General features: G+C 41.0%; 1 protein-coding gene across 4 annotated transcripts in view; it reads left to right on the top strand.

The window, feature by feature from the left end:
- The window catches only part of CCDC149 (coiled-coil domain containing 149), a 132,132-nt gene that overhangs the window by 79,255 nt on the left and 31,626 nt on the right, over positions 1 to 21,251 (top strand). For 3 of the 4 annotated variants that reach the window (XM_051963899.1, XM_051963897.1, XM_051963896.1), the window contains 4 exons: positions 523 to 695; positions 3,515 to 3,587; positions 7,091 to 7,184; positions 11,522 to 11,666. In XM_051963899.1, coding sequence (XP_051819859.1) covers positions 523 to 695; positions 3,515 to 3,587; positions 7,091 to 7,184; positions 11,522 to 11,666 — 485 coding nt within the window. The remainder of the gene's footprint in view (positions 1 to 522; positions 696 to 3,514; positions 3,588 to 7,090; positions 7,185 to 11,521; positions 11,667 to 21,251) is intronic. The other variant, XM_051963898.1, reaches the window with a different exon arrangement.

Raw genomic sequence — 21,251 nt, 5'->3', positions numbered from 1 at the left:
ACACAACTGGCAACTTTCCCTCTCGGGACTGCTCAGGGAGGAAATAAAATGTGACAAACCAGCTTAAATTTGCAAGTTTGGGCGAAAATGCTGAGCGAGGCACCTTCCACCAAGTCTCAGCGGGCGGAGGGCCCTAGTTATGGAACCGCCATGGGACCCTAGACTTCATTTTGCTTCCTGACTAATTGGTTTTGAAGAGAAGAACGAGATTGCTGGATGTGGAGCAGCTGAAAAAAAGGGGGGAGTAGTCTTGTTTGCAGAGCTATGGCTGATGCTGCCCCACTGGGACTCTTGGATTTCCCTCCCTCTCCATTCTGCTAATGCTAGCTGGCGGGGGTGCCTTCCTTCCCTCCTCCTGGCCTGTACCTCTCCTTGAGCCAAGGGCAGGTCAGTGGGGCCGTCATGGTCTGAGCCCTCGTCCCGAACAGTAGTTTATGAGATCCCTAAATACTGGTTGTACCCGGTGTCCAGAAAGTCAACGAGAAGGGTGTCCCCACTCAGGTCATTGGCTTTTCTTTTCAGATCGAATCCCTGGAACATGACCTCCAAGCCTCCGTGGATGAGCTGCAGGACATCAAAGAGGAGCGTTCTTCCTACCAGGATAAAGTAGACAGGCTCAACCAAGAGCTCAATCACATCCTGGGCGGTCACGAAAACCGCATCATCGACGTGGACGCCCTCTGCATGGAGAACCGGCGAGTAGCGGGGTTCTGGGGGCTCTGATCTGATGTCCAGCAGAGTAGCTAACATTTACATGGCGCTTACTAAGAGCTTCACTAGTGTCTCATTCGACGCTCCCCATCCGTGATCCCCATTTTACAAATACCAGTGGTCCTTAAGTGACTTGGCCAGGGTCACCCAGCTAAGCCTGAACTGGAGAACGGGTCTTCTTGGCTCCAGGCCAGCCTCTGTCCCTATTCCAGACTGTCGATTGAAGTCTGAAATATGTTTCCAGCCCTAATTATGTTATCATTATAGCAGTGGGGAAGGTAGAGAAAGTATAAAGGGAAGAGAAAAATAAAATCCCACAACCTGTGTGGGGGTGGTTGAAAGTGAAAGCTTCTTGTTATTACAACCTGGAAGGAAAAAGGAAAAGCAATTGGCAAATTCCCAGAGCCATTTACTTTCCCTGAGGCGACTCTCTATGTGAGCGAGTGGAGGACTGAGGGCTCAGATTGGTGGCTTGCTTTCCCTCTCTTTCTCCCCAGTGGAATCCTCTTAATGAGAACTAGGAAGAAAAAGGCTTGCTCTCCCTCAGGTGAGCTCCAGGTAAGGCCTCTTTGAAAGTGCTCTGTGCATTTGGGGCCCACTTGACCTCCATGACAACCACTTTCAAAAAGGTCACTCAGATGAATTTCTTCTCTCTTAATTTTTGTGTTACTGAATGAAAAACCAGGGCATCAAAAAGACAGAAAGAAGAGTGTGTTAGAAAGGGCCTTTGGCTCTGGATCGGGGACCTGGATTCAAATCCCACCCACAAATCATTTAACCTGTTGATTCTTCCTTCATAGCACCTTTAAGACATGTCTTCTCTCCTCCGACATGGCCACTACCTTTATCCCCTCAGCCTTAGTCTATTGCCATAACCTTCTCCTACATCAACCCGTTCTCCACTCAACTATCCAAATATAGGTCAGACTGGGAATCCCTTGCCCCCATAAACTCTTTGTTCAGTTATTTCAGTCATGTCTGGCTCTAACGGACCCCGTTTGGGGTTTTCTTGGCAGAGATACTAGCGTGGTTTGCCATTGCTTTCTCCAGCTCATTTTACAGATGAGGAAACTGAGGTAAATAGGGTGAAGTGATTTTGCAGGAAGTGTCAGAGGTCAGATTCGAACTCATGTTCCTGACTCTAGGGCCAGTGCTCTATCTACTGCAACAGCGGGATCAAATATGAATCTTCTAATTGGTTCTTAAGAGCCTCCATAACTTTTCCCCTTTTACCTTTCCAGTCTGGTCCCACCTTCCTCTGTTCCACATACTCTCCCATTCAGCGCCATTGGTCTTCTTGCAGTTCTTTACACAAGACATTCTCTCTCTGGACTCATTGTGTTTTGCCTTGCTCTCCCTCATGGCTGGAATCCTCTCCCTGGCCATCTCTGTCTCCTCCTTCCCTGGCCATCTCTGTCTCCTCCTTCCCTGGCCATCTCTGTCTCCTTCTTCCCTGGCCATCTCTGTCTCCTCCTTCCCTGGCCATCTCTGTCTCCTTCTTCCCTGGCCATCTCTGTCTCCTCCTTCCCTGGCCATCTCTGTTTCCTCCTTCCCTGGCCATCTCTGTCTCCTCCTTCCCTGGCCATCTCTGTCTCCTCCTTCCCCGGCCATCTCTGTCTCCCCCTCTCCCTGTTCATCTCTGTCTCCTCCTTCCCTGGCCATCTCTGTCTCCCCCTCTCCCTGTTCATCTCTGTCTCCTCCTTCCCTGGCCATCTCTGTCTCCCCCTCTCCCTGTTCATCTCTGTCTCCTCCTTCCCTGGCCATCTCTGTCTCCTCCTTCCCTGGCCATCTCTGTCTCCTCCTCTCCCTGTTCATCTCTGTCTCCTTCTTCCCTGGCCATCTCTGTCTCCTCCTTCCCTGGCCATCTCTGTCTCCTCCTCTCCCTGTTCATCTCTGTCTCCTTCTTCCCTGGCCATCTCTGTCTCCTCCTTCCCTGGCCATCTCTGTCTCCTCCTCTCTCTGTTCATCTCTGTCTCCTTCTTCCCTGGCCATCTCTGTCTCCTCCTTCCCTGGCCATCTCTGTCTCCTCCTTCCCTGGCCATCTCTGTCTCCTCCTTCCCTGGCCATCTCTGTCTCCTCCTTCCCTGGCCATCTCTGTCTCCTCCTCTCTCTGTTCATCTCTGTCTCCTCCTTCCCTGGCCATCTCTGTCTCCTCTTTCCCTGGCCATCTCTGTCTCCTCCTCTCCCTGTTCATCTCTGTCTCCTTCCCTTGTTTCCTTCTAGTCTCAAATACAGAGAAGCCTTTCCCAATCACCCTTATTCCTGTGCCCTCCCTCTGCTATTATCTCTACTTTATCTTGTCTTTTGCTGTCTCCCTCCTTAGGCTGCAGACTCCTCCAGAGCAGGGACTATTGAACTTTTCTTTGCCTTCACAGCACTTAACGCAGTGCCTAATGCCTAATATGGGCTTAATAAATGTTTCTTGACCTGACTTAATTTCCCTGGTTTTCATTTTCTCCATCTGTGAAATGAGGAGCTGAACTGGAACTAGCTCTCAATCCATGATCCTGCATTGTTTTTTCTCCCTCTCTATTCTCAGTTGCTCATCCATTCATTCCAGTAACATTTTTAAAGCTCCTATTGTGTGTAAAGTATCCCTCTGAGTGCTGGTTCAGGAAACCACAGTCCCTAGGACTTTCCGGTCTAGTTAAAAGATGAGTTATTTACAGAGAGAACACAGAAATTAGAATCTGCTAAGTAAATAGACTAAAGGTTACTTCGAGATCAGATAAGAGAGTTATAAAGAAAGGAGCTTTTTGTTTCACACGTACTTATATTCTTATTCCATTTTTTTTCCTCTTAGATACCTCCAAGAGCGATTAAAGCAGCTTCATGAAGAGGTCAGCCTACTTAAATCTAATATTGCCAAATATAAGGTAAAGGAAATAATAATAATGGTGCTCATGAATTACTGTCACTCAGTTCCTTTCAGTTTGAAGTCATCCTGTACAGAAAAGAAGTCTTCCATTCTTATTCCCATGCATACATTTCAATAAAAACTTCATTGTGATAACTTTTTTTTTTTTAAAAAGAAATATCTTTTTTTTGGACCTGTGATTTCACTGACATGGAAACTCTTAAGTCCTTTGGAAACTCTATGCACTGTTAAAGATATTACTTGTTTAGAATTTAGAGCTAGTATTTTGGATCCTCTGTGATCTTGTAAAGCACTGCCCACTCTTGTCCCATCTGGAGAGTAGGGATGGCAATCGGTATCATCTTTTACAAACTGCTGCTTCAATTTTCCCCATCTGTAAAATGGGTTTAAGTTCTGCTTCCCCATTTCCCTTTTACTTCCTTCAGTAGTATTAGCTGGGTTTCCCACTTTCTATTGCAGAATCAAAATTACTATTACTACTACTACGATTATTACTCTACCACTAACCACCACCACTACAACTATTTTATTCTTCTTCCTCTTCCTCCCTTCCTTCTCCTCCTCCTCTTCCTCCTGTTCTTCTTTCTTCTTCCTTTTTCTTCTACTACTATAATGACAACAACCTTTATAGAGCATTTTAAGGGTTGCAAAGTGCTTTGCAAATATGACCTCATTTAATCCTCACAATTCTGAGAAATAGATGCTATTATTATCCCACTTTACAGATGAGGAAACCGAGCCAGACAGGTTAAGTGACTCGTCCAGGGTCACACAGTAAATAGCTAAGGCTGGTTTTGAGCTCATTTCTCCCTGGCTCTTAAGCCCAGTGCCTCAGAGAAGAGGATTTCTTTAAATTCAAGGAGAGGTACTATATTTGGAGTAGGGGCAACAGGAGAGGAGAGGATCCTGGATCTGTGATTTCCTTGGAATGGGAAATCCTCAGTGTAGAAACTCCCACCATAAAGGTCAGCAACTCCTCTGTAAGTTTGTATCAGAAGGATCATTTTTCCTTTAAAAAATTAATATTTCATATAAAACAAACCCCAAATATCTTTTCTTCTGTGGCTCTTTGTGTAGCTCCTCATTAGGGATACCGTTCTTGGAGACAGCTACAACGTGACAGTGTCCTATTATTACTCAAGGAGCCCAAAGGCTCCCCGGGGTGTTCAGTCCTCTGCCGATATTTGTCCCGAAAACTCCCAGGAGGCTCCAGGTCCCCGCACGGTGGGAAAAGCCGAGGCTGAGATGCTGTGACCTGGAGCCAGATGGCCCACTAATAGGGCACGATGTCAGGATTCTTCTTGCTTTCATACTTCCTAATTCCAGAACTATCTGGTTTGATAATATCTTATTCTGCGGATGTTAGTTGTAGGTTTTATAATTAGAAAGCCCTCCTGGGTTTCTCCACATTGAGAATGGATTGATTTCTGTCCCCGAGGGACCCCCTCTGCTCCTGTGCTGTACCCGGGAGAGAGCCGCCCCATTTTCCCAGCTCTTGACATTCACTTTCCTCCCAGACATCTCCAGCAGCCCTGCTATGGCTCGAGGCTTTGTCGGGGCAGAGTTTCCACGTCCCGCAAGAATCCAGGCAGAGATGTAGATTTCTTTTAAACATGTATAATTTATACGTAATGAAATACATATGCATCCGCACACAGACTTTCTGCTCTGAGAGATGTCTTGTTCTCAGCCACCTGAAAACTGGATTTCACCTCCTCCCCTTTCTTTCCGTGCCTTGGCCCCTGTTTTGTTCCCCACTTCCCTGACTTTTCTCTCTTGCTCTTCTCAAAATGTCTATTTGTCTATCTTTTCCCTCCCTCTCTGTTCTTTCCCTGGAAGGCCTCATCTAGCCTTTCAGATTGGAATGGAGACTCCGTAAGGATGGGGACTGGGTTTTTTTGTGTGTGTTTTGGCTTGTCTTTGTATGGAGCCTCAGACACAGGGAGGACTGGCACCTCTGGGGTGAGGGCTAGCAGGGTTGCCCATCCACTTAGCACTCAGTTCTCTCTCTCTTTTATTTTTTCTTAAAGCTTTTTATTTTCAAAACATATGTATAGATAATTTTCAGCATTCACCCTTGAAAAACCTTGTGTTCCAAACTTTTTTTCCTTCCCTTCTCTCCACCCCCTCACCTAGACAGCAAATGTGTGTGTGTGTGTGTGTGTGTGTGTGTGTGTGTGTGTGTGTGTGTGTGTGTGTATGACATATAGCATTTTATTCTCACCCAAGGCCCAAGAAGCCTTAGAATGAACAGCAGCTGCACTCTGGGAATCCTTCTCAACAGATGAGCTAAGCCAAGTTAAAGATAATCAAGGGCCTTGGACCCATCAGTGACTTAGGGGGACAACCTACCTCTAGCAGCTACAGAGTGCTGGTCTGGAATCAGAAAGACCTGAGTCAAATCCAGCCTCAGATACTTACTCCCTCTGTGACTCTGGGCAAGTCACTTAATCCTGCTTGCCTCAGTTTCCTCAACTGTAAAATTAGCCGGAGAAGGAAATGGCGAAAACCATTCCAGTATCTCTGTCAAGAGAATTCCCAAATGAGATCCTGAAGAATGGACACGACTCTATTTCTAAATCCTCCCAGAGTACCCGGCACATATTAGACTCTTAATATCTGCTTTAGTTGATTGGCAGGTCTAGTTTTTCTCCCTGATCCCTGAATCTGGTATGTTTCCACATACTGGAACTCCTGACTTTGAACTTGAATCGGACTTAATGTTCTGCCTTGCTGACTTGGATTTGCAATAAAGTACTCTAGACTAACATTGACAAAGGTGTCCTCCAAATCTTAGGGCAACTTTAAGCTTTAAGAGCCAAGCTTTGCTAATGATATTTAACTAAGTCTATCCTTTAAACTCTTATGTGTTTTAGCTTAGAGTGCTATTAAGGTCTCAGAAACTCTCTGCTTCTTCCCAACAACCCTGGGGAATAGATATTAAGGTGCCATTATCTCCACTTTATAGAATGGAAAATCTACGAGTGTCCGTCACTTGGCTGCTGTAATAGGGGCCAGGGGTAGCATCCACAGCCCTGCCCAGTTATTCAGGTGGTCAATTTTCTCTCATACATGCTCCCTCACTGGGCTCAGACCACAGGGTCTGAACTAGATTTTGTCCCAAATTTATCCCTATTAATCCGCTGATCTCTGATCCTCACAAACACCTTCATGCCCCCTCAGCCTCCACGTGATCTCATTTCCTTTGGAAGCTAATGGGGCCCAGCTGATGGAAAAAAGGGCAGTTCATGGTGAGCACCGTTGGGCCGTTCTCCCTCTTGCTCTCCTCTTTCCCCCAGTTTAGCCGAAGGTGACGCGGCGTTGGGCTTGGAAAATTTGGGAGCCACTTTCAGGCCTGTCAGTCAATAAACCTGTTCTAGGACCAGCCCGTAGAACAAGCCCCCTGTCAGCTCAGATGGCGAGGGGCTTCCACTGGAGCCCTGGCTTAGTCCGGAACTGACTTTTCTGATGAATGAACCTTCTTTTCCAATGTTTCCCCAGAACGCCCTCGAGAGACGGAAAAACTCCAAAGGCCAGAGCAGGTCCAGCCACAACAGCAGCAGCGCCCTGACGGGAGTCCTGTCTGCCAAGCAAGGTGGGTGCCAGGGCCTGGAAGTCTCCCAGGGCAGCTATTGACGCCATTTGTGGCCTTCACCATCATCCCTTTGGCATCTCAGTAATAGTCACTCAGGCCCTCTCTAGTCAAGTCACTCTGTGACTGGACCACTCATGTTAAACTCACATAGAAACAGTTCTGGATGGAGAGCGTATTGACTTAGAAAACTACAAATTAATCTTATCTATGCTGCATTATATTTCATTTATTTTATTAAATATTTCCCAATTGTATTTATTCTGGTTTCACTCACTCAGATGTTTTATTTTTAGTGAGTTTGTCACTGGAACACAAGGGTTTTTAACTTGATATCCATGATATCCCACTCCCCAAAATCCATGATCTTTTAAAATCTATCTATATAGTACTTATATGATAAATATATGTATATGTGTGTATATGTACATCTAGATATATACATCTAGATAGAAAGAAAGGATAGATAGAAAGGATAGATAGAAAGAAAGAATAGATTGAAAGAAAGGATAGATAGATAGAAAGAAAGGATAGATAGAAAGAAAGAATAGATTGAAAGAAAGGATAGACTGAAAGAAAGGATAAATAGATAGATAGAAAGAAAGGATAGATATATAGATAGAAAGAAAGGATGGATAGATAGATAGATAGATAGATAGATAGATAGATAGATAGATAGATACTCCTTATTTCAGGAGATCTGTGATCTTGCTAGTCTGAGACCTGTCTCATAGATACAAATCATAACTCCACCTACACCTTCTCATCCTACACAGTTAATTATTGCCTCTCTCTTTGTGGATATCTTCCACAAAAGATTAATCAATAAATCATAGGCCTTCCTTTGGGTATTCCAACATTTCCTGGATATTAGTGTAAAACTTCTGACTTGCTGTCATTCTTCACTCTTGAGATGTGGCTATCTATTTCTGTTTCTGTTTGTGCTTGTTTAATGCTTTATTATTTCTTTTTTTAAAGCTATGATCACAATTTATATAGCTATTAAAAATTATGTCATTTCTATGACAATTCCAAAAGACCCATGTTAGAAAATGGGATCTACATCCAGAAAAAGAACTATGGAGGCTGAATGCAATCAGAACTTACACTTTTCAGGTTTTTTTCTTCATCCCTTTTGTTCTGAGTCTTCTTTCACAACATGACTAATGTAGAAATATGTAGATTTATAACCTATATCAGATTGCTTGCCATCTTGGGGAAGAGAAAGGGAGAGAGAAAAACAATTGGAACTCAAAGTCTTATAAAAGCAAATATTGAAAACTATCTTCACATTTAATAGGAAAACAATCACATATTATTAAGTAGGAAAAATTACCTCATCCTTTCTATTCATTATCTCATTTGGTACAATCTTGCTGGTTAGGTAGTAGAGGTATTCTTTCCATTTTACAGAAGAGGAAACTGAGGCTTTGAAAAATAAAATGACTTTCCCAAGATCACTGGTTCCATGTACCACATAATTAGTAAGTAGCAGTGACTGGAGATTTTAATTCCACTCTGAAAAGAAAGAGTTTCACCTCTGTCCCATCTCCCAAGATTATAAGCAAGCAAGCAAATAAACAACCATCACAAAAAAACTCTAGTCACATCCTTGCTGAATCCAACTTACCTTGGGGGATTAGCTGTCTTAAAGAGAAGCCTTATTGACTACAAGTTCGTTTGCTTTCATGGTTTATTCAGTTGAAAAATAATGACCTTCTTGTAGCAAGAGAATGGAATAGATAGCAGATAGCTTATCCCTGATAGTGTATATTCAAGAGCTGCGTTCCTAAACCTGGCTCCCAAGGTGAATATAATCAGATGGTCACCTTTCCAGATATTAACTTTGAAACCCGCTGACTGAAAAGGAAGTCTTAGGGAGGCTTTTCTATCTAAAGGGCCTTTCTTCCTACCTAAAAACCAAAGTGCGTTTCCAGATCTCTGTTTCTATCCATCTTGAAGCAAGTATGCCATTTTGTTTTTTCCTTTAAGAAAATTAGGATGCTCGAAAATGTGACCTCTTCCCCTGATGTGAAGCTCTGATCTGAGAGGTTGAGCTCAGTAGAAGTTAAAATGACAGATAATTGATCAGCACCTTCTGTAGGACTCTGCAAGTACCAAAGTGGGTGGGAGGAGATGGGCAGATGTTCTTGGGTATAGCGAGTTTAGCTGGGGCCAGTGCCAAGGAGAAAGGGAGGAAGGAGGCCAGTAGCTCCTGAGATCTGTTCCAATAACCGTGAAGATAGAGTGTGTGTATATAGTGTCTGCAATGGATAGTGAGCCAGTAAGGTTTGGAGAGAATCTAAAGCAAGGGGGAAACCACCTTGTTGTTCCTGCGTGCTTTATTTCTGTTTTTACATCCCAATGTTTTGCAGGCTTTCTGTCACCTTTTGTCCCATTCTCGTTATCTTCATCTTTTTGTCTGTGTGGGAGGATATTTTGCAGAGAAATACAGTCTTCTGGGTAGATCCCAGAACAGACACGGAGGGAAAGAAAATGAGGTACCAGAGGAGATGGAGAACCATGGGGACAGCAAAGTCAGAATGTAATCTTGGATGGATCAGATGAGGGGCATGTTTCTAGATCTATTGGGAATCCTTTGGATTTCATATCCTTACTAAAGTTATAGATATCCTGGCTGGATCTGTCCATTGGAAAAGACCACCTTGCCATCGACATAGACACAGGTGGAAGGAACCTCCGATAATTCTAATCCAAGCTCCTCTTTATACAGATGAGTCAGGTGCCATAGTCAAAGAACTGTCAAAATTAGGAGGAATATAAATCTAAATCCCAGGCTAATTCTTGGAAGATTGCACCCATGATCTTCAGATAATAAATCTTGAACTAAGGAAGACAAAAAGCCAAACCTCAGTCTTTTTTTTAACCTCTCCTTACCTCAGTTTCCTCACCTGTAAAAAGGAATAATAATACCCATGCTGCCAACCCCAAAGGTTTGTGAAGGAAGCACTTTGTAAACCCTAAAAAGCTACAGACATTTGAACTGTTCCTATGGAGCCCAGAAGTGGTGACTTTGTTATACAGCTAGTGAAGGGCCACCAACATTTCAATGTTTTCAGTCTCTACTGCTGTGTTGTTACCATTGTATTATGCTGCCTCTTTAATTTGTCAGTCTTTTAAAAACATTGATAAAAGACTGTCCATAACTTACAGGATAAAATCCAATCGTCTCATCTTCCTACTTAAGATATTCTGACTTCAGTTCGCTGCTCACTTATTTTGCCCCATTCGCCTCTGATTGACCCAGATCTACCTCCTCATTGCACCCCAAATGCCCCATCTTCATTCTGAACTCCATAAGCAAAGACATTAGTCATACTGGCATTCTTGCCTAATTGAGAGTTCTTCATATTTCCTGGCTCTGATTTTTCTGTTTTCTCAAACGTCCATTGCCCGTGGAGATTTCCTTTTCTAGCTCATGTCAGTAGAGAAACCAGACTGGTTCACTGATGTGCCATTGAAACATACGTCTCCAGCTTTCCCATCCCATGCATTCCCATCTCCCACATTGCCTCTTGACCAAATTGAAATAAAGCAATGGGATTCCCGCTTTCATTGGGAAGATCGAATAGGATAGCTAAGAAGTGGAAAGAAACTTAGAGTTCATATTTAACTCTATCATTTTGGAGATGAGAAAACAGGCTGTAATAAAATAAAATAAAGTGAGTTGGCCAAGGTCACATAGCTGTTTGATGCCAGAGGTGGGATTAGAACTCTTGCCTTTTTGCCTTTTAGTCTAATATTCATTTTGTCCAACCATATCTTGGTTTTCTTTTCAGAAATGATGAAGTTGTGATCTCTCTGTGGCTCATTCAAGGTAGAAGAGAGTGGGTAGTTAGTGAGAGAGAGATACAGGGAGACAGAGACGCACACACACAAACAGAGAGAGAGAGAGAGAGACAAACAGACAGACAGACACAGTGAGTGTGAGTGAGTGTGTGTGTGTGTGTGTATGTATGTTAGAGGCAGGATTTAAGAGACAAAGTCTTCTTGCTTCAAGGTCAACTCTCTATCCATGTTGCTTCTCAGAAGACCAATGAACGTCTCACAAATTAAGAGAAATGCTCTTTAACAATAAAAACCACTATCCAAATGCAATGTATTATTGAGCTAAAGTCATTATATCATCATCATCAGGTTTCTTCAAGCCATCCATTCTGTGTTTCTTTGCCACCAAATTAACTTTTTCACTTTTAATTCTTTATGTAGAGTAAAAATTGGGCCATCAGGAAGCCTTGCCCATTCTGTGATCGGGAGGGGGGATGTCACTCATGTTCTACAATAAGTAAAAAACAAGTTTTGCTTTTTGTCTTCCTTAGTTCAAGATTTATTATCTGAGGATCATGGATGCAGTCTTCCGGCAACACCACAGTCCATCTCGGATCTGAAATCTCTAGCTACCGCCCTGTTGGAGACAATCCATGAGAAAAACATGGTCATTCAGCACCAAAGGCAGACCAACAAGTAAGTACCTTACCTGGAGTGTGCGATGTTCAGGGCAACCATGAAACCAACACTTTCCAAGTGCCTGACATGTTGTAAGTTCAAGGCAGTATAATACAGCATGCTGAAGTTTGTTAAGCACTTTATGTCAGCAAACAGGTGGTCTTCTGCCTGTCTCAAAGACATGGAGTCCATGGATATAATTCAGAGGACCTGTGAAATATTATTAGAAAAAATTATTTTTATTTCCCTACAACAGGTTTCCTTTTTAATATTATATATTTTAATCTTATTTTTAGCAACCATTTCTTATTTCTTATCTCTACTGCTTTTCCCTCTCCAATTAAAGAATAAAAAAAGAAAATAACAAATATTCATAGTCAAACCGAAAAGTATGGTTCCATGTTGGCCACATTCCCAAATCTAAGTCTCATTTGGTATTTTAAATCCATCGCCTCCATGGCAAGAGGTGAGTAACGTGCTTTATCTTTACTTTTCTGTGATCCTGATTTATCACTGCTTTGATAAGAGTCTAAAAGTCTTCCCAAGTTATTTTACTTTATAATATTGTTTTTATTGTCGAAATTGCTCTCCTAAGTTCTATCCAAGTCATTCTGTATCATTCCATAGATGTCTTCCCAGTTGCCTGAGGAACTGTCCACTTCACCATTTCTTATGACACAATAATATTCTATTTTATTCATATGCCATTATGCATTTAGGCATTCTCCATTAGGTTGGTACCTTCTTAGTTTCCAATGTGGAGCTATTGTGAAAATAACTACTCTAGATATTTTTGTCCATTGGGGTCCTTTCTTTGATTGCTTTGAGATTTAGACCTGATTCGTAGCATCGTTGGTTGAAGGGTATAAATAGTTTACTGACAACCAGAGCAACATGTGTCATCTTCACCAATCTAATGAGTCAGAGGAAGAAACTGAGAATTGCTTTAATTTACATTTTTCTAATTATTGATGATTTGGAGCATTTTTCACATGGGTTTTGCTAGCTGAGTTCTTCTTTTAAAATTTCCTATTTTTTTAAAAAAATTCTTGTATTGGAGAATGGCTCAAGAGCCATTCTAAATTTGAATCGGTTTCTTTACATTTTATTTGATGCCTTTAAAGACATCATTCTGGGAAGGAATTCATAGGTAGGCTTCCCCAGACTTCCAAAGGAGAGTTCTTGGTACTCTGACTTGCATGAAATGGTCTTTTTATCTCTCAGGCAGTATATTGGGCTCAGTACCTTGTAAGAGGAACCCCGGAATAAAGGGACTGGGGTTTTTGATGGTGTTTTTCATAACAGGCTTTGATTTGGGGGGAGAGTCTCTGAATTATAGGGACTCCACACAAGCCTGGCTTTGAATGGGGAGGAGGGTTGGGAAGGGGGTGGCTGGAGTCATTCTTCCAGCTTCCCCTCCAAAGTATGGAAAATAAAGACAATTATAACTGGATGAATTTTTCTTTGAAAGAGTATAGAACACTTTGTGGGAAATCAAATAAGTTAGATCAGTGAGTGGAAAGGACAGAGGGGAAATTGAAAGTGTTCAGAGATCGATGAATAAGCTATAACTCAAAGGCATGCAAACCTTACAAAATATGAGCCACAAACCAAAAAAAAAGTAAATGCCCGTGGCCAGGAGGTTCCAGGAAGGCTGAGTTTAAGGAGAGGGATGGAGATTCGGCCCTGGGGGGGGCAGAGAGGGGGAAGGCAGGGGGTTACAACTGGAAAATGATTGAAGGTATTGTAAAAACAAAATAGAAAAAAGAAAAGATGGAGAATGAAAGGAAGATTGCACAAGAGATTAAGATATATAAAAGAAACCAGAAATCAGTGAAGGGAGACCGGCCAATCTCAAAGGGATGACAAGGGTAATTTATTGACAGAAGAAGTTTTAAAATTCCTTAAAAATGAAATCTTAACCAGGGAATGAAACAGTCAGATGCTGAAAAGGCCTGTATTTCTCAAGGGAGGAAGAAGAACAGAGGATCTCCCCAGCATAGGTAATGGTTTTGAAAACCCCTCTCATTGTTCTATTTAGGCAAGAGTCCCTGGACCAGGAAGCAATTGCTATAGGATGTGTGTGTGTGTGTGTGTGTGTGTGTGTGTGTGTGTGTGTGTGTGTGTTTGAACTAGTACAGTGGAATAGCAGCAGCAGACTTCATGTATTTTTTTCAGAAAAAAATCATGGCAAAGTGGGATTTTTTTAAGGTTTCAAGGCTAAGCTAGATGATGATAACAAGAATTTATTAAGTCTCTAGTAGCCTGTACTCTCCCATCTCCCCCCAGGGAATCAAGGTAAATAAACATCTACAGACTGAAACCAAAGCATGTAAGTTTGCCATGAAGTGGGGGATTGTTTTCTGTTTACTTTTTTTTTTTTATTGTTTGAACCTTTATGAGGAGTGGGTGCAGAAAGGGAAAAACAATTTTGGGAACGGAGAATGAGAGAAGTGCATTGAATTGTGTTAGTGAGAAAGCCCAAGGGGAGTGGGGAGTAAGGAGGACTTAGGAAGGAGGGAATTCTGAGGCAGCCTCCCAAGCTCCTTTAGAAACTGTAAGGTAGATCTTTTTGTAAGGAGCTCCTTTTGGAGCCTAATTGTAGTGCTTGTGAATGGGAAAAGATACAGAAAGGAGGACTTGGAGGAAGGAGGGAAGGGAAGGAGGGGAAAAAAAGAAAGGAAAGGAAAGGAAAAAAGGGGAAGGGAAGGAAGAAATGGAAGGAAGAAAAGAAGAAGGAAGGAAAGGAAAAGAACAGGAGGTAGGAGGCGAGTGGGGAGGAGAGAAGGACAGAGAGGAGGGAGGGGAAAAGGGAGGGAAGAAAGGAGAGAAGAAAAAAGGGAGGAGGGAGGGAATAAGAAAGGAAGGAAAGAATCCTGGCTTGAAGATATTCAACTAAGTTTTTATGTTTGAAAGGGTAACTGTTAGATAGATAAGGACCAAAGGATTATTTGTTATAGAGAATTAGTTATAACCAAATCAACAGAGGACTGTTTTCATAGGGCAGCCAGTGAAATATCATATTTTTTTGCTATGTAGTACCTTTTTTTGGTAATGGAATTTGCTGTAATGGGATTTTTACTAAAATATGGTTTATAAATGCATAAGAAACAGAATAAACTAAAATAAAATGGCTCTGAGACCCATAAAAGACCAGGGGCAAAAACATCTGTATGTGTTATTACTTCTGCTAGAAGGTGCTGCTAAGGGTGCTGAGGGGGAGAGGGAAGGCAGGGGAGACAGCCTCCTCCCTCCTCTCTGCCAGCGCTGCTTGTTGTCACCTGGTTAGAATGTAAATCCTCGTGAGTAAATGTTACTCCATTTATTGCATCTGTAGTGTGTCCCACTGTGTGCACACATAGTAGGATCCAAACCATATCCATACAAGATAAGTGTAAAATGGACAATGCATTCTTTACCCCCCCCCAAAAAAAAAAAAAAACCTTGTTTTGTCCTTGTGTGTTGCTAGACTGAGAAAGTCAGATAACTTATTTACGTGTTCATTGAAACAAATGAGTTGATTTTCAAATAATAGAGTCTAATGAAATTCAATAAACATTTATTAAGCTCTTTTTAAATGTGCTCAATGACAGGAGAGAGAAGTGAGGAGAAAATACTGACATCTCAATAGTTCTTTGAGACCTTTACAACATCTCTATTAGGTGATTCAATTAATTATTATCCCCATTTTATGGATTAAAAAAAAACAACTGAGTTCAGAGAGATTAGGTAATTGGGCCCGAGTCACACAACTGGTAAATGTGAAAGCCTATATTTAAACCCAGGTCTCCAATCATATGACATGGCTTCTACCCTCAAGGAGTTTATAATTGAGCAATGTTTTCTTCTTTTGTCTTGTTTTCTGCTCTGCTCTTGGGCAAAGATACTTCATTTCAGTTATTTTTGCACCATAGAAGATATTTATATCTCTTTTCCTCTGCTGCCTTTAATGTGAGTTTTTGCTCTTAATTTGAACCCATTGAAGTGGTTTAAAAGCAACAAAAATAAAACTTGAACTGAATTTTCATTTGCTGGATGCTGTCATTTGTTACCGCATCTTTGTTCTGATTGTGAAGAGGAAGTTTTGATATCCAGGAGCTGGGATGATCAACCTGGGCGTGCTCATGGTGCTCTGGGAAGGCAGAGCGATGCAACCGAAAGAAAAAGAGTTTTGGAGCCAAGAAAACTTGGATTCCAATCCCAGCTCTCTCTTTTACTATCTGTGTGACATTAGTGAAATCACTTAATTTCTCTGAACTTGAGTTTCTTTCTCTCTTAAGTGAAAATGTATTAGATGATTTCTAATGTCCCTTCAGTCTATGATTCTATGTTTTAAAGTTCCCAGTATGAGACTTACACTCTAGGAAAGTCATTTTGGCCACTTTGTGTCAGATGGATTTGAATAAGGAAGGAAATTAAGGTAGGAAAGCCAATTAACTGGCCATGGCAGTAATGTTGTTGAGCTGAAAGAAGGGGATGGATATAAAAATGCTAAGAAAGTAAAAAAAAAAAAAGTAAGATTTAACAATTTAATGAATGTATGGGATGGGAGAGAGTGGGGAGAACGTTGTCATTTCAAAATGGTTTAACTAGATATATAATTATGTCGAGAAATTCAGAAAGGTGGTTTGTAGGGTGGGTGAAGGGAATATTAAACCCGAGGTGCCCGCGGGACATTTGATTGGAAATGCCCATTAAATTGACAATGATATGACCTGGAGTTTCAGATCGGGAATCAGATACATGGAGATGTTAATAAAATTTCTGGTAGCCAATAAGAGAGTGAGAAGAAAGAGACGGTATGAACCGGGAACCAGGACAGAGTCTTGGAGGATAACCGCAATTAGGGGGCATGACATAGTTGATAGAGGACAGGATGATGTAGGGAATGATCAGATTTCACTCTCTTCAAATAGGAAATGATAAGATGATTTAGAAATGGAAAAAGAGACCTTAGAGATCATCTAATCCAATGCCCCCATTTTGCAAATGGGAAAAGTAAGGTCAGAGAACTCAAGCGACAAGGCTGGAATCACAGGACTAAGATTTGGACTCTATTCCTCTGACCCCAATGTACTTTTGACTATATCAGATAAAAAGGGGATAGAGCTAAGAATATAATGTGAATTTGGCTGTTTTGCCATGAATGTTCCATATTTGATTTATTCTTTTGTTACGGAAAGCACAAAATCATGTCATTTTGATTGAATTTTCTAAGTATAGGTGTAAAATGAATAAATGACCTAACTTTCATGAATAGCAGAGCTTCTCTATGAGCTCCTGCTCTCCCGTATGGTTTTCAGCTAACTATAAAGTTGTTTCCCTTCCCTACTCCCACTCGACCCTAAAATTGATGCTTCTTGAAAATGATAAAGGTCCAACAAGGAATCATCTTGGAGAACTGCTAAGAAAACACAGGACCCGGTGTCGGGAATAAAACTTATATTACTATGCCCTCGCTATGCTCCATTTGGAAGAGAAGAGACATAATTGACTGCCCGTGCCAAAGAAGGAAACAATAGTCAGCATTATTGGCTGTTTAAATAATTTTGGTTTGAGAGCAGTAATAGATTTAAAAAATCGTAACTCATTATTTCACTGACCACCATTCCAAACCCATTTTCATTTCTCCCCAATCTATCCTGCTTCCTATTTTGTTGTCATGTTAATGTTTTGATCTCCATCAAATATATTTCTTGAAGACGCTCAGAAATCTATTTGTAGATTTTCCACTCATCTTCTTCCATTCGCTTCATCTTGGGCAATGTAGGGTGATGTCATGTGGAGGAGAGATTAGATTGATGTGGTTTGGGGGCATGTTCTAGGAATAATGGGTTTCCATCCATGGGGGCCAGTTTAGGCTTGATATAATAAAAAAACAGGTCCCATATAATGTTTCTCAAAGTGCAATAGTGTAAAGCCATGATTCCTAGTTTCCTCAAGGAATGTGATAACATTTTGAAAACAAATTTAATTTTTATAGAATCATAAAATTTTAGAATTGGAAAGGACCTTTGAGACTGTGAATTCAAGGAGCATTTATTAAGCACTTACTTTGTGCCAGGTGTTATGCTAGGTGATGAGGATACAAAGCCAGAACCAAAACCAAAATGACCCCATCCTTACGGAGATGACTTTCTCATGGGGGATGTTTACACTCTGCTAAGTTCACATGTAATTTTAACCCTGTCATTTTGCAGAAGCTCAGAGAAATGGAATTTACCCAGAAACCCACTCACTCTAAAGTCAGTGCAGAGCTGGAACTCTGATCTGTCTTCTGAATCCTCAATCCAGAGCTCTTTCCACTCTATCTGGCTTTCTTTTCAGTTGTTGTAATCAAAATGAACTCTTATTTTAAGAATAAATATATGGTTTATATTAAATGTTATCATGAAATCAGACAAACTACTCAGATCCCATAGAGTTAGGATTCTCATAAAACTTCAATATCCACAGGTCCTATTCATCTGCAATAAAAAATTAATGCCCAAGATTCAGGACCAACCCCAGGGAAGTGTGTCAAGCCAGAGAACTTAATTATACAATCTCCTATCTTTCCAAAGACATCTTCTGTTCCCTTACAACACAGGGTTCATTTTCCTCTCGGGACCTCTTCTGCTCCTTCCCTCCAAGCTGGCTCGTTCTGCCTTTCTCAGGCCAGACTACGGGGTTTCTTCTCTCTTTCCCTTATCTAAACTAATCTTTCTCATGCCTTCTCTTGGCCCCTCCTATCTGTTAGAAACCTTATAAACAAACCATGATTATCTATATTCTTTAAGCTCAGTTACTATCTAGCATTTTTTACAGGGGTCTGATACTAACAACGGGAATTTGGAGGAACTTCAAAAAGTCAGTAGGAAAAATATTTGGATACTTCTCAGCCTTTTGATATCTTTCAAATCACTGCCATTTCCCTGTCGATAGGTCCAGTTGCTTGTTGCTTGAATAGTAAGCATTATACTTAAGATATTTTGCAAATCTTAATATGTTGGTTGGATGGATGAAAAATCTTTATGAAGTACTGATTGTGGACCAAATTATGGATATACAGACACAAAAGAATACTGTTCCTGATTTCAGAAAGTCCATTTTTAATTTGGGCTGATAAAAATCATGGTATGGTCCTGCTACAGGATAGACAAGAAAGGTCCCTTCTTGTGTTTTTAGGTGTTTAGGTATCTAAAAGTGAGGGGCTTTTAATATTAGGTGATAGGTATAGTCAGTTGGGATATTTGGGGTTCTTGGTCAGCCTACAATATCCTAGCTTATATATGTTGTGGAATACAACATTGAAGAAGCTCTTACTCTCTCTTCTAGGTTGAGTTCTAGGAGAGATACTAGATAGCTGGAGTAGCCTGTGCTATCTTCATACTTTTAAGAGCCTCAGGGCAGTGCTGACTTCTAGTTTAGTTTGATTTCCATTTGAAATCGGATCAAAGTAGAAGTCAGTGTCTCAGCTCCTGATTATTGCACTAATGCTGAGTGGCCCCATTACTGGGAAACCACATCTGTCAGTATGATAGAATCCCAAGGTAACCTCGCATTTTCCAGATTAGGATCCTAAGCCTGGATGTTAAAGTGACTTGTCCCGGGTAACATGGGTAATTAGTGGTAGAACCTAGTCAGTGGGGTGCTTCAGGAAATTGAGAGCTGTGCTTGGAGCAGAAAGATCTCAGTTCAAATGTAGCCTCAGATGTTTACTAGTTTTGTGACTCTGTGCAGGTCATGACTTGAGAGATCAGCCTTGGTTTCCTCACCTATAAAATGGCGATGAAAAAGCAGCATTTCCCTCATAGGTGGTTGTGAGGATCAAATGTGTTAAAGTATTTTATAAGCTTTAAAATGATGAGGGAGATGATGAATAAGATTAAAACCCAGTGCATCCAACCCTCATTCTTCCCATTGCAGCTGACTAGCTTGCCAAGCCAAAGTACTTGATAGCCGAGTCTCTCTTATGACTCTGTTGACATGACAGAGCCACTAAGTTTCTTTTTTTTTTATATATATTTTTATTTTTTATTTAATGATTACTTTATATTGACAACATTATCCCTTGCACTCGTTTCTTTTCCGATTTTTCCCCCTCCCTCCCTCCACCCCCTCCCCTAGATGGCAAGCAGTCCTTTATATGTTGAGCCACTAAGTTTCAAAACAGAAGGCCTGAATTCAAATCAGAACTTTTCTATGTCAGCACTGGGTGACTTTAAGTCTCCTCTCCCTTCTCGAGCCTTAGAATGAAGCCATTGGACTAGATCATCTCTCAAAATTCTTTTCTGCTTCTAAAACCTCTAAGTCTTTAGAATTCAATGGGCTCCCTTTGCTCCCCAGTATTAGTTTTATCACACAAGGCTTTGAGTATAATTTTTATTATTTTTCATCATTAATCAGATCAGAAATCTTCTTTAGAAATGCAAGTATTCTACTTATATCTTCAAACCCAATTGGACATTAGCCCCTTTTCAATATGTACAACATTTTAACAGTTCTCTCTAGCTATAATCACAAACTGAAAAGCCTCTCGGTGCTGTCTCCTATTACGCAGCCTCCCACCAGTGGATTGAGATAAGATCTGAGAAGAAAACGGTCACGGCATGGAGATTTAGCGTGCTTAAAAATATCTGAATGTCCTCCCTTCTTTCAGGGGATGATGTTGCTCATTGCATGTACTGTCCCATCGTCACTGTTTCTTGGTTTTGCTTAATTCCTTTTTTTATGGAGCGGGTGTTGGGATACATCAGAAAATGCTCGTGATATAAAAAAACAAAAGGCATCTATAAAACTTATTACTTGAAAAATTTGTTGGGGAGAGTGGTGGACCCTTCCACTGCTGAAAGAAATGACCGCTAATGGGCCACTAGGTAAAATCAAATCAAACTTGACTGCAGCCTTCCATGGAGCCAGAAGAGTTAAAGCTTATCTTTTGTTTCCCAGAGGCAGCACCTACAGATTATCTGATCTCCTTAAGAAACAGGCTTCAAATTGAACATTTTTGTGATTGCATCTCAAGCCTATCAGTTGGTGAAAAGGGAACTTGGATCTCAAGGTCTCAGTAAAATATTGAAAGTGAGATTACTAAGAATGGTATTTGTTTAAGGGTCAGGAACATGAAAGTCGAACAGACCCAAGAAATGGAGTGAAAATTGAAAGTAATTGATAAAGACTATGCAGAATTTAAGACTTCAGGAAAGGGAGAAAATAGCTCTAAATACCAAGATGAAGGAAACCATAAATGACAAAGTCAGAGAGTTTTTTCTGAGGCACCTAAAGGGAATATTAATTAAGAGTCGGTAAATCCATTTAGGCTAAATAAGATAAAAGTCCAAAATCATCTCTCTCGTTTGTTTATTTATTTATTGTTTTGCTTTGGAGTGTGAAGATATTTGGAGGGGCATAATTTGGTGCTTTTGAAATCTCTTGTGACAGGAGCTGAAATACTTCCTTTTAAAGTTGCTTCAGGAAAATCCTCCAAATAAAACAAAAACAAGTTGTTGGGGTTTTGCTTTTATTTTATTTTTCACAACAAAGAAAATCAGATGATTAGTAAATCATTTCTGAGTCACCATCCATTTTGATAGAGGGAGGCAAAAACAGTGTGAGTATACA

Source organism: Antechinus flavipes, chromosome 6 (genome assembly GCF_016432865.1).
Source record: "Antechinus flavipes isolate AdamAnt ecotype Samford, QLD, Australia chromosome 6, AdamAnt_v2, whole genome shotgun sequence".
In the NCBI taxonomy this organism is placed as follows: Eukaryota; Metazoa; Chordata; class Mammalia; order Dasyuromorphia; family Dasyuridae; genus Antechinus; species Antechinus flavipes.
This window is presented reverse-complemented; position numbering and strand designations above follow the sequence as displayed.